General features: G+C 44.7%; 2 protein-coding genes across 3 annotated transcripts in view; one reads left to right on the forward strand and one right to left on the reverse strand.

The window, feature by feature from the left end:
* Positions 1-397: 397 nt before the first annotated feature.
* On the reverse strand, positions 398-5,612 carry LOC117417925 (BLOC-2 complex member HPS6-like). The gene has a single exon (XM_034030338.3). It carries the CDS (start codon positions 5,175-5,177, stop codon positions 2,607-2,609), a length of 2,571 nt encoding a protein of 856 aa, XP_033886229.2. The 5' UTR covers positions 5,178-5,612; the 3' UTR covers positions 398-2,606.
* A 181-nt stretch (positions 5,613-5,793) lies between these two features.
* LOC117417799 (armadillo-like helical domain-containing protein 3) overlaps positions 5,794-12,373 on the forward strand; it is a 31,460-nt gene continuing 24,880 nt past the window's right edge. Inside the window, exons 1-8 of one of the 2 annotated variants that reach the window (XM_034030124.3) lie at positions 5,794-6,064; positions 7,480-7,591; positions 8,639-8,695; positions 9,155-9,301; positions 10,290-10,397; positions 10,789-10,881; positions 11,163-11,237; positions 11,999-12,085. In XM_034030124.3, the coding sequence (XP_033886015.3) occupies positions 7,490-7,591; positions 8,639-8,695; positions 9,155-9,301; positions 10,290-10,397; positions 10,789-10,881; positions 11,163-11,237; positions 11,999-12,085 (669 nt within the window). In that variant the 5' untranslated portion in view covers positions 5,794-6,064; positions 7,480-7,489. Of the gene's footprint in view, positions 6,065-7,479; positions 7,592-8,528; positions 8,572-8,638; positions 8,696-9,154; positions 9,302-10,289; positions 10,398-10,788; positions 10,882-11,162; positions 11,238-11,998; positions 12,086-12,373 lie in introns of those variants that run through there. The other variant, XM_034030125.3, reaches the window with a different exon arrangement.

Raw genomic sequence — 12,373 nt, forward strand, 5'->3', positions numbered from 1 at the left:
AAATGGGTATTTGTATGGGGGCACGGGAAGTGCACAATTAGTCCATGTGCAGACTGTGCTGAGATTCAAGTGAATGACTGATTAGCAATCAAGTCTCTGCACAGCTGTATAAAAGAATGAATGTTGCATGGGGTTGCGTGTACAGCAAGGAGGTATAATAATAATACAAAATAAGACAACATGAAACACATCACATAGAACATAAAACACAAAATCCACACAGCGGCCTGGGCACCCTGCCACAGTCCAGTGTTCATCCACTGTGCAAACAGAAGTGGCCCATCTCTGACAGACTGCTTAGAGAATAACTGGTGCTGTGAAGGTACACCCTGACAACCTCTTGATCAGGAGTGGGAACAGTTCAAATAAAATCACTGAAAACACAGCACTCTTTTTTTTTATTTTATTCTTATTGTTAATATACAGTATGGAAACCCCATCACACAGTGCAACAGCACCCGCAATCCCTCCACTGCTGTGAAAACAACACTGGAGAAGCTAAAACTGAAATCAGCATCCTTAAAATGGGCTCTTAGCATCGGAAAGGGTGACGTACCTGTGCTGTTAGGAAACATGCATGTACAGTATATGAACCCAAGCAAGGTTCAGAGTACTATTAAATAGTTTTAGTGTTAAAAATGTGCAGTTTGGAGCAAAGCAGTAATCCTGTTACTGTTCCCCATGAAGTTGTACCAGTAAAGCACAGAAATCCAGTAATTAGCAGAAGCGGCTCTCGCACGCCGCCTCTCATTAGCAGGTGGGGTGAGAAGAAAACAAACGCAGAACGTTCTGATAATTAGGAGGACCCAGCTCGTTAGTAGCTCTGTGTTGCATCCTCTTGCTTTCTGCTAATCAGAAATTACAATGGTGGTTGAATCCTGCAGGCTTGTAACCGTTGTTGAGTATCTGTTTAACTGATTGTTCAGCATACTTTACCATAAATACTAATCAGAAAATTAAAAAAAAGGCTGTTTCCAGAACATCACTCAAGTATAATGAAGCAAACAGGAAGGTCCTCAAAAGAAATTGAACGGGTGTACTATCTGCTGTGTTTCCAGGACACCCCTCGCATGACCTCACAGTACTCGGGATTGTCTCAAGAGAATGGAAAAGCGTGATGAACTTCTCACGACCCCTGTGAATAGCTTGCTTGCTACAAACAGCTAATGCTAATATAGAAACTTTGCTTCATCTTTGCAAAGTGACCCTCACTCCCTCTCTCTGATCACAGGAAGGTGCAAACGAACAGCAATACTGCAGAGTGAATTCACACAACATTCCAGCACACTCCAGAGAGAGAAGAAACAGCAAGGCACAGAGATCAACAGATACACAGGGAGATGCGTGTGTGAGACAGCAAAGGATTTCACACAAACGCTCTCACTCACCACACACACACAACTTAGTGTCTGCTTCAGCAATGTGCTACATTTTTAACAGTTTTCACATTTCAGCAATCAAAATGATTATTTTTGTTTTTAATTTTGGACTGCTGGACTGCTGTCTTTATCTAACGGATTGAATTCACCACAGTGGAATGTGATAGAGTGTGTCATTGTCTTTAAAGATGTGGATTGTTCTCAGGAGTGTGCTGCACATGCACATCTCAGTGAGTGAGTGTGTGCGCACAATGCAGACATTCATATTGGTTACATCCTATAAACAGGCTAATAGGTATTAAACACAAGCAGTAACTTTACTGAGAGTTCATCATTACCTTTAAAAGGAAGCTCAAACTTGAGATAAGAAATGAGATCAAATGGCTGCATTGTATTTTGTTCAGCCACCACCAGCAGGAATAGTACCTCCAGTGCTCTACATGAACAGCATCTCCAGTGCTCAACATGAACAGCATCTCCAGTGCTCTACATGAACAGCATCTCCAGTGCTCTACATGAACAGCATCTCCAGAGCTCTACATGAACAGCATCTCCAGTGCTCTACATGAACAGCATCTCCAGTGCTCAACATGAACAGCATCTCCAGAGCTCTACATGAACAGCATCCCCAGAGCTCAACATGAACAGCATCTCCAGTGCTCTACATGAACAGCATCTCCAGTGCTCTACATGAACAGCATCTCCAGTGCTCTACATGAACAGCATCTCCAGTGCTCTACATGACATACTCATTTTGTTCTCTGCCCTTTGCTCGTGGTGCTTTAGTGGCATTTTAACTTTGTCACGGCACTCATTCTAGTGTGCAATGCATCTGTTTAGTAAACAGCACACGAATAACATTTCAACAGCAGGCTGCAGGGTACTGTCCAGGCAGATCTATAATACATCTGCACTGCTTTGAAAAACCAGACCCTTGATTGTAAAACTGCTTTGGCTGCATATTTAGAGCTGAAAACAAAAGCCAGTCCATTGGCCTTATGCTTTGACAACAAAGAATGACCTCTTGAAAACATGTGGAACACAGTCAAACCTTCTTTTTTTTAAATAAAAAACTTTGTTTAAGAGATTATATATCCTAACTTGTCTTCTACATTTGATCTTTGCTCTGGAATGCATATTCCAGCGAGGTTTTAAATATCTTTGGTGATTTCGCTTGTTGGGTATCTTCTCCATTAGTCCCCGGAGGAGAGAACGTGTGTGTAGCTGCTATTTATTCTCATGACTGGGACTCGAGCAGCCTTCATCCACGCTGGTGTCGTTCACACTGGATGAGATGCTCGACAGGGGCGGGGAGGCAGTGGCCATGGCGGGCTCTGTGACTGACCTGGGCTGCCTCGGGGGAGTGGGAGGGGGAAAGGAAGGGGACTGGAGGATGTCCGCATACCTTTGGCTCGGCTTGGTTTCTCTTTGCAGCACTTTGTTCAACAGCGGCTTCAGCATCCCGATGCTCATCTGGCTCCTGTCGGTTCTGAATGGTCCAGGCTCCCTTCCGCATAGAGGCAGGCTTTTCAGCACAATATTTAGGATGCTGGTGACAGTCATGTCCTCGGGACACAAGGTCCAAAGTAGGTCCAGGTATGGGTCCAGATCCCGGTGCTGCGAGATCTCACAGAGAAGGGTGGTGAAGATCTCCTTGTTGAGCAGGGGGCTCTGTTGAGAGAAGCGCTGGGCCACTTCGGCCACTCTCTCCCAGCGCCGGAGCTCCAGCAGGATGCGCATGGCCTGCATGACAGCGTTGGGTCTCTGGCTGCAGAGCAAGAGCTCCACCTGCAACTCCTGCGTCTGCCCCTCCCTCGGCAGCACACACAGGGCCCGTTTGTACAAGGGGACGCTCTCCGGGCTCTCCTTGCCCCCATAGTTCCAGGAAGAGGTGCCTGCTTGCTGCTGCGCCAGCTCAACAAATCTGGACAGCCACTTGGGCTGGAAGGTGAAAAGGGAGCGGCAGATCAGCTCAAAGACAGGCGCTGCCCCGTTAGAGGAGGCCTGCTGCTGGCCGCTGGAGAGAGGGGCCGGGGCTGCCTGCACGGGGCTCAGGACTGTCTTCCAGACCTCCGGGGCTGCCTTGGCCGTCAGGAAGCCCTCTCCATTGGACCCGAGTTGCAAACTAGCCTGCAGGGCTTGCCAGGACTCCCGGGGGAAGGTTTTAAAAATGACGTTCAGGTACAGCAGATTGTCTCTGTCCAGGTCCGAGAAGAGCAGGCGGTTCACCTCTTGCCCCACCAGAGTTTCACACGAGACGCTCAGCTTTCTGTCGGAGGCGCTGACCACCGATGCCTTGAGCTGCTCCAAGGCCATCAAGCTCTCTAGCTCCGCACCCAATGATGCCAGCAGCTTGGAGTAACCGCCACCCCCCTGCGGCAGCTCGCTGGCTTTCTTGGTTTTCATGTAGACCCCGAGAATGGAAGACAGGGCGATGGGCGCCTGGAACATGCCCCCGCTTTTCAGTTTCTCCACAGTCAGCTGTGTGCTGCTCAGGCTCCGGCGCTGGTAGTACCTGCAGGCTTCTTCGAAGACTGCCTCCACCAAGACAGCATCCGGCCTGGCAGTGTCGGAGCGGCCCAGATGCTTGCTGGTGGGGTCCACCCCCGACTCCTTCACCACGTACATTCCTGTACTGGAAAGGAAGTGGATGTCATTCTTCTCCCTGGAGTTTAGAAAGAGCATGCCATCGGTCTTCAGTGCAATGTTTTCCAGCAGCCTGCCAGTGCTGGTGTCAACCAGGTACAGCGTCCTGTACACAATGCAAGCCAGGGTACTGCCGTAGATCTGCATGCTGATATGCTTGCTACAGTCCAGTGGGCAGCTTAATGCCAGAGTATAGATCTGCCTCAGGACTCCATCACTTTGCAATAAACTAATGCAGCCTGAGCTGAGAACCAAGAGCAGCCCACCGCAGCTGGTTGGGGCAACGGAACAGATTTCTGGGGGGCTGATTGTGGCCAGCATTCCAATGCACTCTGAAATCAGTGTCTTGTAATCCGAATCCTTGCTGGTGGAGTGCAGGGTTTTGCTCAGCAGTGCTCCTTTGCACACAGTACTGATAGTCATCCTGTCCTGTTTAGGGGACCATGTGAGGAAGAATTTGGAGCCGTTGCCCGGGGCTGCCTCCTGATTGTCTGGCAGTAGGTAAACATCCTCCCGCGCTGCAAGGACCCTGTAACGCGGGCTGTTGTGTAAGGGTGTTTCAACACCCCCTAAGCGGACAGCCCGCTCCTCGCGCTCGTAAGTTCTTTTGCAGATGCAGTATCTGAAGTTGTTACGCGCTGCGGAGAAAACTGAAGCGCTTTCTGAAGCGGGTCTCTCTTCACACCAGATTATGAACTTGCCACTGGAGCAAACCGACACCACTTTAGCGCTGGTGCTGTTGCACAGGTCTGAAGTCTGCAACAAATCCCAGCCAGCTTTTCTCTCCACGTATTTCCAAAACTCTGCTTTACCGTTTTCAAAAATCACCGCGACCAGCGCCGCGCTGTCTTTGCTGCCGCTGTCTAAATACAACATTTCCACTATCGGGATCGATAGGGCGGATCCCGTGTCCATATAGCTGGGGCTCTGAGCGACAGCGACTCTCTGGATCCTATCAAAAGTCACCAGACCCCGCTTTGGTTTTTGAAGAAAGGCGTGGATGTGCTGTGCATCTGGACTGACCCGGACAGGATGCGAACGACAGTTATTCATATTAAACACATTATTAGTTTGCTTTAAAAACTCGGTCAAATCGCCGCCTCTGGTAAAATCAGTGAAATCTGTCATCTGCTCCAACGTGAATCGTTTCATCGTTACTTACTGTCTGGCTGGGGAGCCTGTGAGAAAAAGCGAATGTTGTGTAAACACCCCACACGAAAAGGAAAGTCAATTCTGTGTCTAAATATATCACATAACCAGCATCCGTGTTAAATCCACACCCTCGAGTCTGCCTGCTCTCCGACTCACTGCTGCAATAATAACACGTTTCTTAATACTTGCTCACACATGTCCTATCCATGTCTCTCTGTCTCTGTGTCTGTCCCCTCCTGACATCACGCGTTTGTTCATTTCTGGCATCAATTACATTCTGAAGTGTTTTTTTCTGTCTTTCCAATTTAGGGAGGTTGCGTGTTTTTATTTTCCTTTTCCTTTACTTGTTTCCGTCCTTAAAATATGATGCTGCGTGGGGCTCGCTACAGTAGGCGCTATTAATCAGCTGATCCGGCACTTTGAACAAGCCACAGAGGATTTAAAGCGACAGTGTTCTATTCCCCCGAACAGCAGTACTGTGGGGCAGGGCTTCAGATCTGAGGTATTTCCTCCTGACTTGTATACTGTACTCTCCTTAAAAAATTCAACTGATACATGTTCAGCCATTCGTGTACTCGACCACAACTGAGAAACGTGTTAATAGTAACATCGATTGTAAAACAGTTAAATGGGTTTTTAATTGGCTAAGCCTTCGTTTCTTTTGTTTACAAATTTAAATATAGGTTATGTGTTTTTTCTTCTTGTTTTTCAATTTCTCCAATAAAAATTATAACACTGCACCCGTTAAAATAGTGCGGCAGCGCTAGGACCATGTAGGCTTTTGTAATATGTGATGTCAGGTGGGTTGGTCTTGCGACAACAGTAACGAGACGTGCTGTGTTTTCAAGGGAATAGGGATGGATATTTAAGAAAATACACGAAAACAGGTAAGAGGAAATCATACATAATCCATGCAAATATACCCCAGGTCTGTATAAAACGAGTATTCGCACTGCTTTACACATACTCAGTTTGTCACAAACACATCTTGGTCTAATTGGTAATGCCAGTATCATGGCATATGACTTAAGTACTTTTTTTAATATTAAATGCACTGTTAGATTACATTATACATATACTTAATTGAAATGTATGTGTTAACGTTATTAAAAAAATAAATAAATAAGTAAAAAAAATTAAAGAACAAAACGTCAGCGAGATTGGAGACTGCGAGTTCTCCGAGGCAAAGGCTGTGAGGCCGGCATACTTAGTAGGAAACCTCGGGGATTACAGAGACGTGTCCAGGCCGCTGTTGTCTTGACACACACACACAGGATGTGATGTCTGTTTACTAATTCTTAACACCTATTGTATTTTGCTATTGACACGAAAGAAAAACAAAACAAAATTATGAATAAAAAAATACAATTTTAACTATATTTATACAATATGTCACTGTAATACTCATGAAAGTATTATTTTGCAAAAGAAAACAGGGTTATCCAATAACTTTAGAAAGACAAGGCAGCGTTTTAATCAGGATTCGTTTGGTTAATATTGGATTTAAAAAAAATAAATAAATAAAGTCTTATAAGAACATACCACATTTTTAAAGGGAGATTGACGATGCCCCAGATTACACAGACTAACAGTACCGTTAAGTGAGAGAATGAAAAACAAACAGGTCAAACAGTTTCCGTGCAAGCATGTCGCTTAAGACTTCGGGAAACGTTTCGTGTTTTTGGGTTTATTAATACATTTCATCTGCCCTGTCATTTAATAAAGAAAATAGCATTGTGAAGAAAAAAAAAAAAAAATTTAATGACCCTTATAAAACAGATTGCAACAGAGCATTGTGATTGCCTGTCGGTGTGGTAGACCTTGGTGTGTGGCAAAGCTATATTTCGAAGCATTATATAAAAAGTATTTTCTAATCAGAGTTGCTTTATAAGCATTGCGGCTACAGTGGCTTTCTGTAAGGTTATCATACAGTGCTCATGTGAGTTGTAAAGGCATGCAGCCCACAGCCAATGTGATTGCTGGTATTTAAGCTCTTGTGTGCTTTTCTTATGAAGATGGTTGAACCCACATGCCTTCACAGTTCCTCTGCTGTAGAGCACCTGTATTTATACAGTTTTTATTAAGTGCCAAAGTACAATAGCCTGGTTTGCTTGATCAGTAACATTGAAAATCCCCGTTTTGTACCCAAAATAAATGGCACACATAAGGGATGTGTTGGTGCCAATGTACTGCTTAACTTGGAAATTGTCTGTCTCTGAGATTTAACTGTCTGGAACTTTTAACTTCTGTGCCCCAAATGAGTTATCCCAATGTCTTATTGACTCATTACTTCTGTGCCCAGACCCCAAACCATGGCCCAGGTGGAGAAGAAGGCAGGCTTGCTGCGGAAGTCGTCCGCCTCTAAGAAGCCTTTGAAGGAGAAGGTGGTCCTGATGTATGAGGAGATCTTTGTGGTAAGGGCAGCATTCTCATGTGGTCCTGATGTATGAGGAGATCTTTGTGGTAAGGGCAGCATTCTCATGTGGTCCTGATGTATGAGGAGATCTTGGTGGTAAGGGCAGCATTCTCACCTGGTCCTGATGTATGAGGAGATCTTTGTGGTGAGGACAGCATTCTCACCTGGTCCTGATGTATGAGGAGATCTTTGTGGTAAGGGCAGCATTCTCACCTGGTCCTGATGTATGAGGAGATCTTTGTGGTAAGGGCAGCATTCTCACCTGGTCCTGATGTATGAGGAGATCTTTGTGGTAAGGGCAGCATTCTCACCTGGTCCTGATGTATGAGGAGATCTTTGTGGTAAGGGCAGCATTCTCACCTGGTCCTGATGTATGAGGAGATCTTTGTGGTAAGGGCAGCATTCTCACCTGGTCCTGATGTATGAGGAGATCTTTGTGGTAAGGGCAGCATTCTCACGTGGTCCTGATGTATGAGGAGATCTTGGTGGTAAGGGCAGCATTCTCATGTGGTCCTGATGTATGAGGAGATCTTTGTGGTAAGGGCAGCATTCTCACCTGGTCCTGATGTATGAGGAGATCTTTGTGGTAAGGGCAGCATTCTCTCCTGGTCCTGATGTATGAGGAGATCTTTGTGGTAAGGGCAGCATTCTCACCTGGTCCTGATGTATGAGGAGATCTTTGTGGTAAGGGCAGCATTCTCACCTGGTCCTGATGTATGAGGAGATCTTTGTGGTAAGGGCAGCATTCTCACCTGGTCCTGATGTATGAGGAGATCTTTGTGGTAAGGGCAGCATTCTCATGTGGTCCTGATGTATGAGGAAATCTTTGTGGTAAGGGCAGCATTCTCATGTGGTCCTGATGTATGAGGAGATCTTTGTGGTAAGGACAGCATTCTCATGTGGTCCTGCTGTATGAGGAGATCTTTGTGGTAAGGGCAGCATTCTCATGTGGTCCTGATGTATGAGGAGATCTTTGTGGTAAGGGCATTCTACATTATCAAATTTTAAACAAGAAAAGCCAAATCCATTCTGTTTCTCATTTCAGAGGGAAGACCCTGCAAAAAACAACCCTCGCTTTTGGGAAGAGCTGTTCCTTATGAAGGTGAGAGAACGCATTCTTTATAAAGCTTGGATTAAATCAACTCCAGTCTTGGCATTCGAAGCTGCACAATTGTAAATGAATACCACTGGGGTACAACCGCACTTATGGGATGGATTGCTCATTATAATAATTTCCACCCTTTTCATATATATATATAGTTTGTCTGAATGCTTGTTGGTGTATAAAGCACATTGGTGTCAGTAAGCCTATTATTACTCACATTTCCTTCTCCCTGAGACTGCTCATATATAATATCTTCTGCTGTGAAATCAAGGTTCTTCATGTTCTGTGAGGAATCGCACAATAGCAGTATGATCGTCTGCTTACACTGCAGCGTTTGCTCAGAACAAAAATCAAAAGAAGCTTTCCTAAGCCTGACTCGTAGTTGTGTTTTTTAGCATTTGTTATTGTGTCTGTTGTGCTCTTGTCATTTGGTAATGAAGTCTTGCTTTTCTTCAGGTGAATCTGGAGTACCTGGAGGGAAAGCTGGAATCTCTGGATGGAGATGAACTGATGAAAGTCAAAGACAACATCAACAGCCTGTTCCAGCACTGCATTCAGGCTCTGGGAGAGGAGCACCAGATCAAAGTTGTAAATGCCTTGCAGGTAAGGGCCAGTAGAGTGGCCGATAACAAAGCCAGAGCAGTGTGCCTTGTTATTCCTGCAGGGTGCATGGGCCTCCAGCGGGGGCTCCAGCGTGGGCTCCAGCTTGGGATCTGGCTCTTGGGGAGGACTGGTTCTTTTTCAGGACTGGATCAGCCAGTTCTTTCATTATTTACTTGACCTGGTTGGAGAAATTGCTAGAGGATATTAAAAACCTCTTGTGGGAATAATTGTAAAACTCTTTACTCTTGTGTGATGCTTTAGTGAGACTGTCCTGTCTTACTAATTGTCTCTGCCTCAGATTTAATACAATAGGACTGGAGGTCTAATTAATGCATCCTCTTTGAAACAGGACGTTTGCCTCATATAATGAACGACATTTTAAAGTTGATATAAAAAAAACAAAACATGTACAGTCTGTTATTATAACATTGTATTGCATCATAAGATTCCCCCATTTTGTCACAGACATAATGGGGGGAATCTAGTTTATAAATGTAAGTTATGCTAATGTGAAGGTGCACTGTACAATTGGCAATTAAACCGGGGTGTCCACAAGTCCTTGAACCTCAGGGAGACTAATGCACGCGTTTTCTTTCAGATCTGTTCATCATATTAATGAAACTTTACAGACATTTGTTTTAAAAAGTTATTCCACATTCCTTCAGTGAAGCTACGTGGCACTGACAGACTTCTGTGTTTTTGGTAACAATAAGACTCGTTTTTTTTTTTTTTTTCTGTAGATCATTTTAAATTCTGATATATTTTTTATGAATAAGACCCCCAGGGCAGTCATTTATAAACGGATCTCTGCAATTTAGCACGCAAGAAAATGTTATTTTGAAAAATGCACACATGCCCATGACTAGTTCTTTCTGAATGAGGAGTTAGCATATGGAAACTCACTCAGCAGTTCTCTTTATCCAAGCAGTTACAATGCTGTTAATGTTACTGACTTTCTGTTTATTCAATCCTTCACGCTGTTTCCCAGACTTTATGTGCCCTGTTTCGAGGGGTTCACCAGAAGAATAAGTCGACGTCAGGCTTTGACATCATCAACATGCTGATGGGCTTTGACAAGGCAGAGCTGCGCATGAAGGTGAGGCTGGGACTGGGAGAAGGGCATGGAGGAGTGGACCTGATGGGTGGGGAGGAAGGAGGAAGTGGAGGAGAAAGCTGCTTTTTATCAAACTAGACCAAAAGGAAAGAAGCTGTGCAGTCGTGATTGTGATGAGGCTGTGTAAAACATGCACTGGTAAGACCACACTCAGTACTGTATTAATTGGGGTCTCTGTCTTACAGAAAGTGCATTGTGGCTTTTAAGAGAACAACTAGACCAGTGATTCTCAAATGTTTTCTAGTTGAGTCCCCTTTGTAGAAACTTGGTCTGCCACAGTATTTTCTACAGATAGATTATTTTGTTCTTCAGGTTAATGTGTAAAATACTGTGCCCTTGTATGTTTGGTGACTGTGGCGTTCTCTGATTTCAGGACCTGATGGAGAGTTTGGATACACTGCTGTGTGGTGATGGATCAGAAAGCCTGAAAAGCCTCTGTCTGAAGCTTCTTCTCTGTTTAGTGACGGTATAGTTTCATTCGGTCGTTGATGCCACCTTACCCTGCTGCGTTCAGTCATTTGGTCTACCTGCACCTCTGCCTGTCAGTGCTGATTTTTATTCATGTGGGCTAAGCTCAGTCTCGTTGTTCAACCAACAGTACTGTAATGTTAGGAAAATAAAGCCTGTTCATACTTTCATGCATTTCCAAGCCATTGGAGATGGTTCCCCTTACTAGGCAGCCCTGCTGCAGCGGTGTGAAGCACCCTGCCACGCTGGCACATGTCTTTACGATGCCTTGCATTTCAGGTGACGGATAACATCAGCCAGAACACAATCCTGGAGTACGTCATGATCAACAGCATCTTCGAGGCCATTCTGCAGGTGAGTTGGGAGAGAGAGGCTGCAGCTGACATGCTACATGTTGGCTTGTATGGATGGATGTTTGTTTCTAGAAAGCTGTTGGATTGATTTTGCTTTGTGAAAGAGCAGCCCTGAAATGTTACACATTCTGTTGGGTGTACAAAAGAGCACAGCAATGGGGTGCTAATAAACACTAGAACAGATTAGAACACGCTGGAATAGTAATACTTACATGTTTACAATGGCAGGGCTCTTACAGATTGACTAGTTAAAGGCACATCATTACTAAAGTCTTTTTGAAAAAAAGCTTTATAATGGTTTCCATATTTTCATGCAGCCGTGATGCCATCTCTTGTGCTTATTCCAGCAGCCTTTCTATATGCCATTGTGCAGAGCATTCCTTTCATCTATTCTTTGACTGAGTGCAGTTCTGGAGACTCTTGCAGTGTAAGGGAACTGTTTTCCAATGCCAGAGAACATTCACTTGCTGCCTTACACTGAAGAAGGCGCTTTGCCAGAATGTTTCTCTACTTCACTGTGTTTCTCAGTTTTACATTAATATCCAGTTGATGGGTAGAGGGAAGGGAGCGTGCAAGTCTGTTGTTTTAGAGCTTGTGTTTGCACATCTCAAAGACTGAAACATTCCTTTGGTGAGTGTTCCCTGGTAACTGTTAGGGTTTTTATACCACGAGGATCAATGTGGAAGGTCAGGTTGGTAGAATGCAGTGCTGCTAGTACAGGACACAGGTTCCCCTGATTCACTGCACAGCCTTATTTTGCAGATCCTCTCCAGTTCTTCCAGTAGGAGGCAGCATGGCTATGACACAGTCGTCCTCCTGGCTCTTCTGGTTAACTACAGGAAATACGAGGCAAGCTTTTCTCTTTAACCCATCTGTCTTTAGTGGTGTGGAAACAGCTACATAAAACTATATGAACTGAAGCACATCTTATCCCACAAGGTGGGTGTACCATTTTTTAAAATCACAACAGCATGCACATAATAGAGCACTTGGGGTTTATTCAGGTGATCCTGGCCGTGATGTTTAGCTTGGCCACAGTTTTGATCAGATGAATCATGACTTTCTATGAGCTGTGGCTCAGAAAAGCAGGTGGTGTTAGAGTTACATGAGATGCTTAATACTGATATAAATAAAATA

Source organism: Acipenser ruthenus, chromosome 13, assembly GCF_902713425.1.
Source record: "Acipenser ruthenus chromosome 13, fAciRut3.2 maternal haplotype, whole genome shotgun sequence".
Classification (NCBI taxonomy): Eukaryota; Metazoa; Chordata; class Actinopteri; order Acipenseriformes; family Acipenseridae; genus Acipenser; species Acipenser ruthenus.

Coding starts and splice junctions, on each gene's coding strand:
- LOC117417925 (XM_034030338.3), bottom strand. CDS start 5,177: ATGAAACGATTCACGTTGGAGCAGATGACAGATTTCACTGATTTTACC.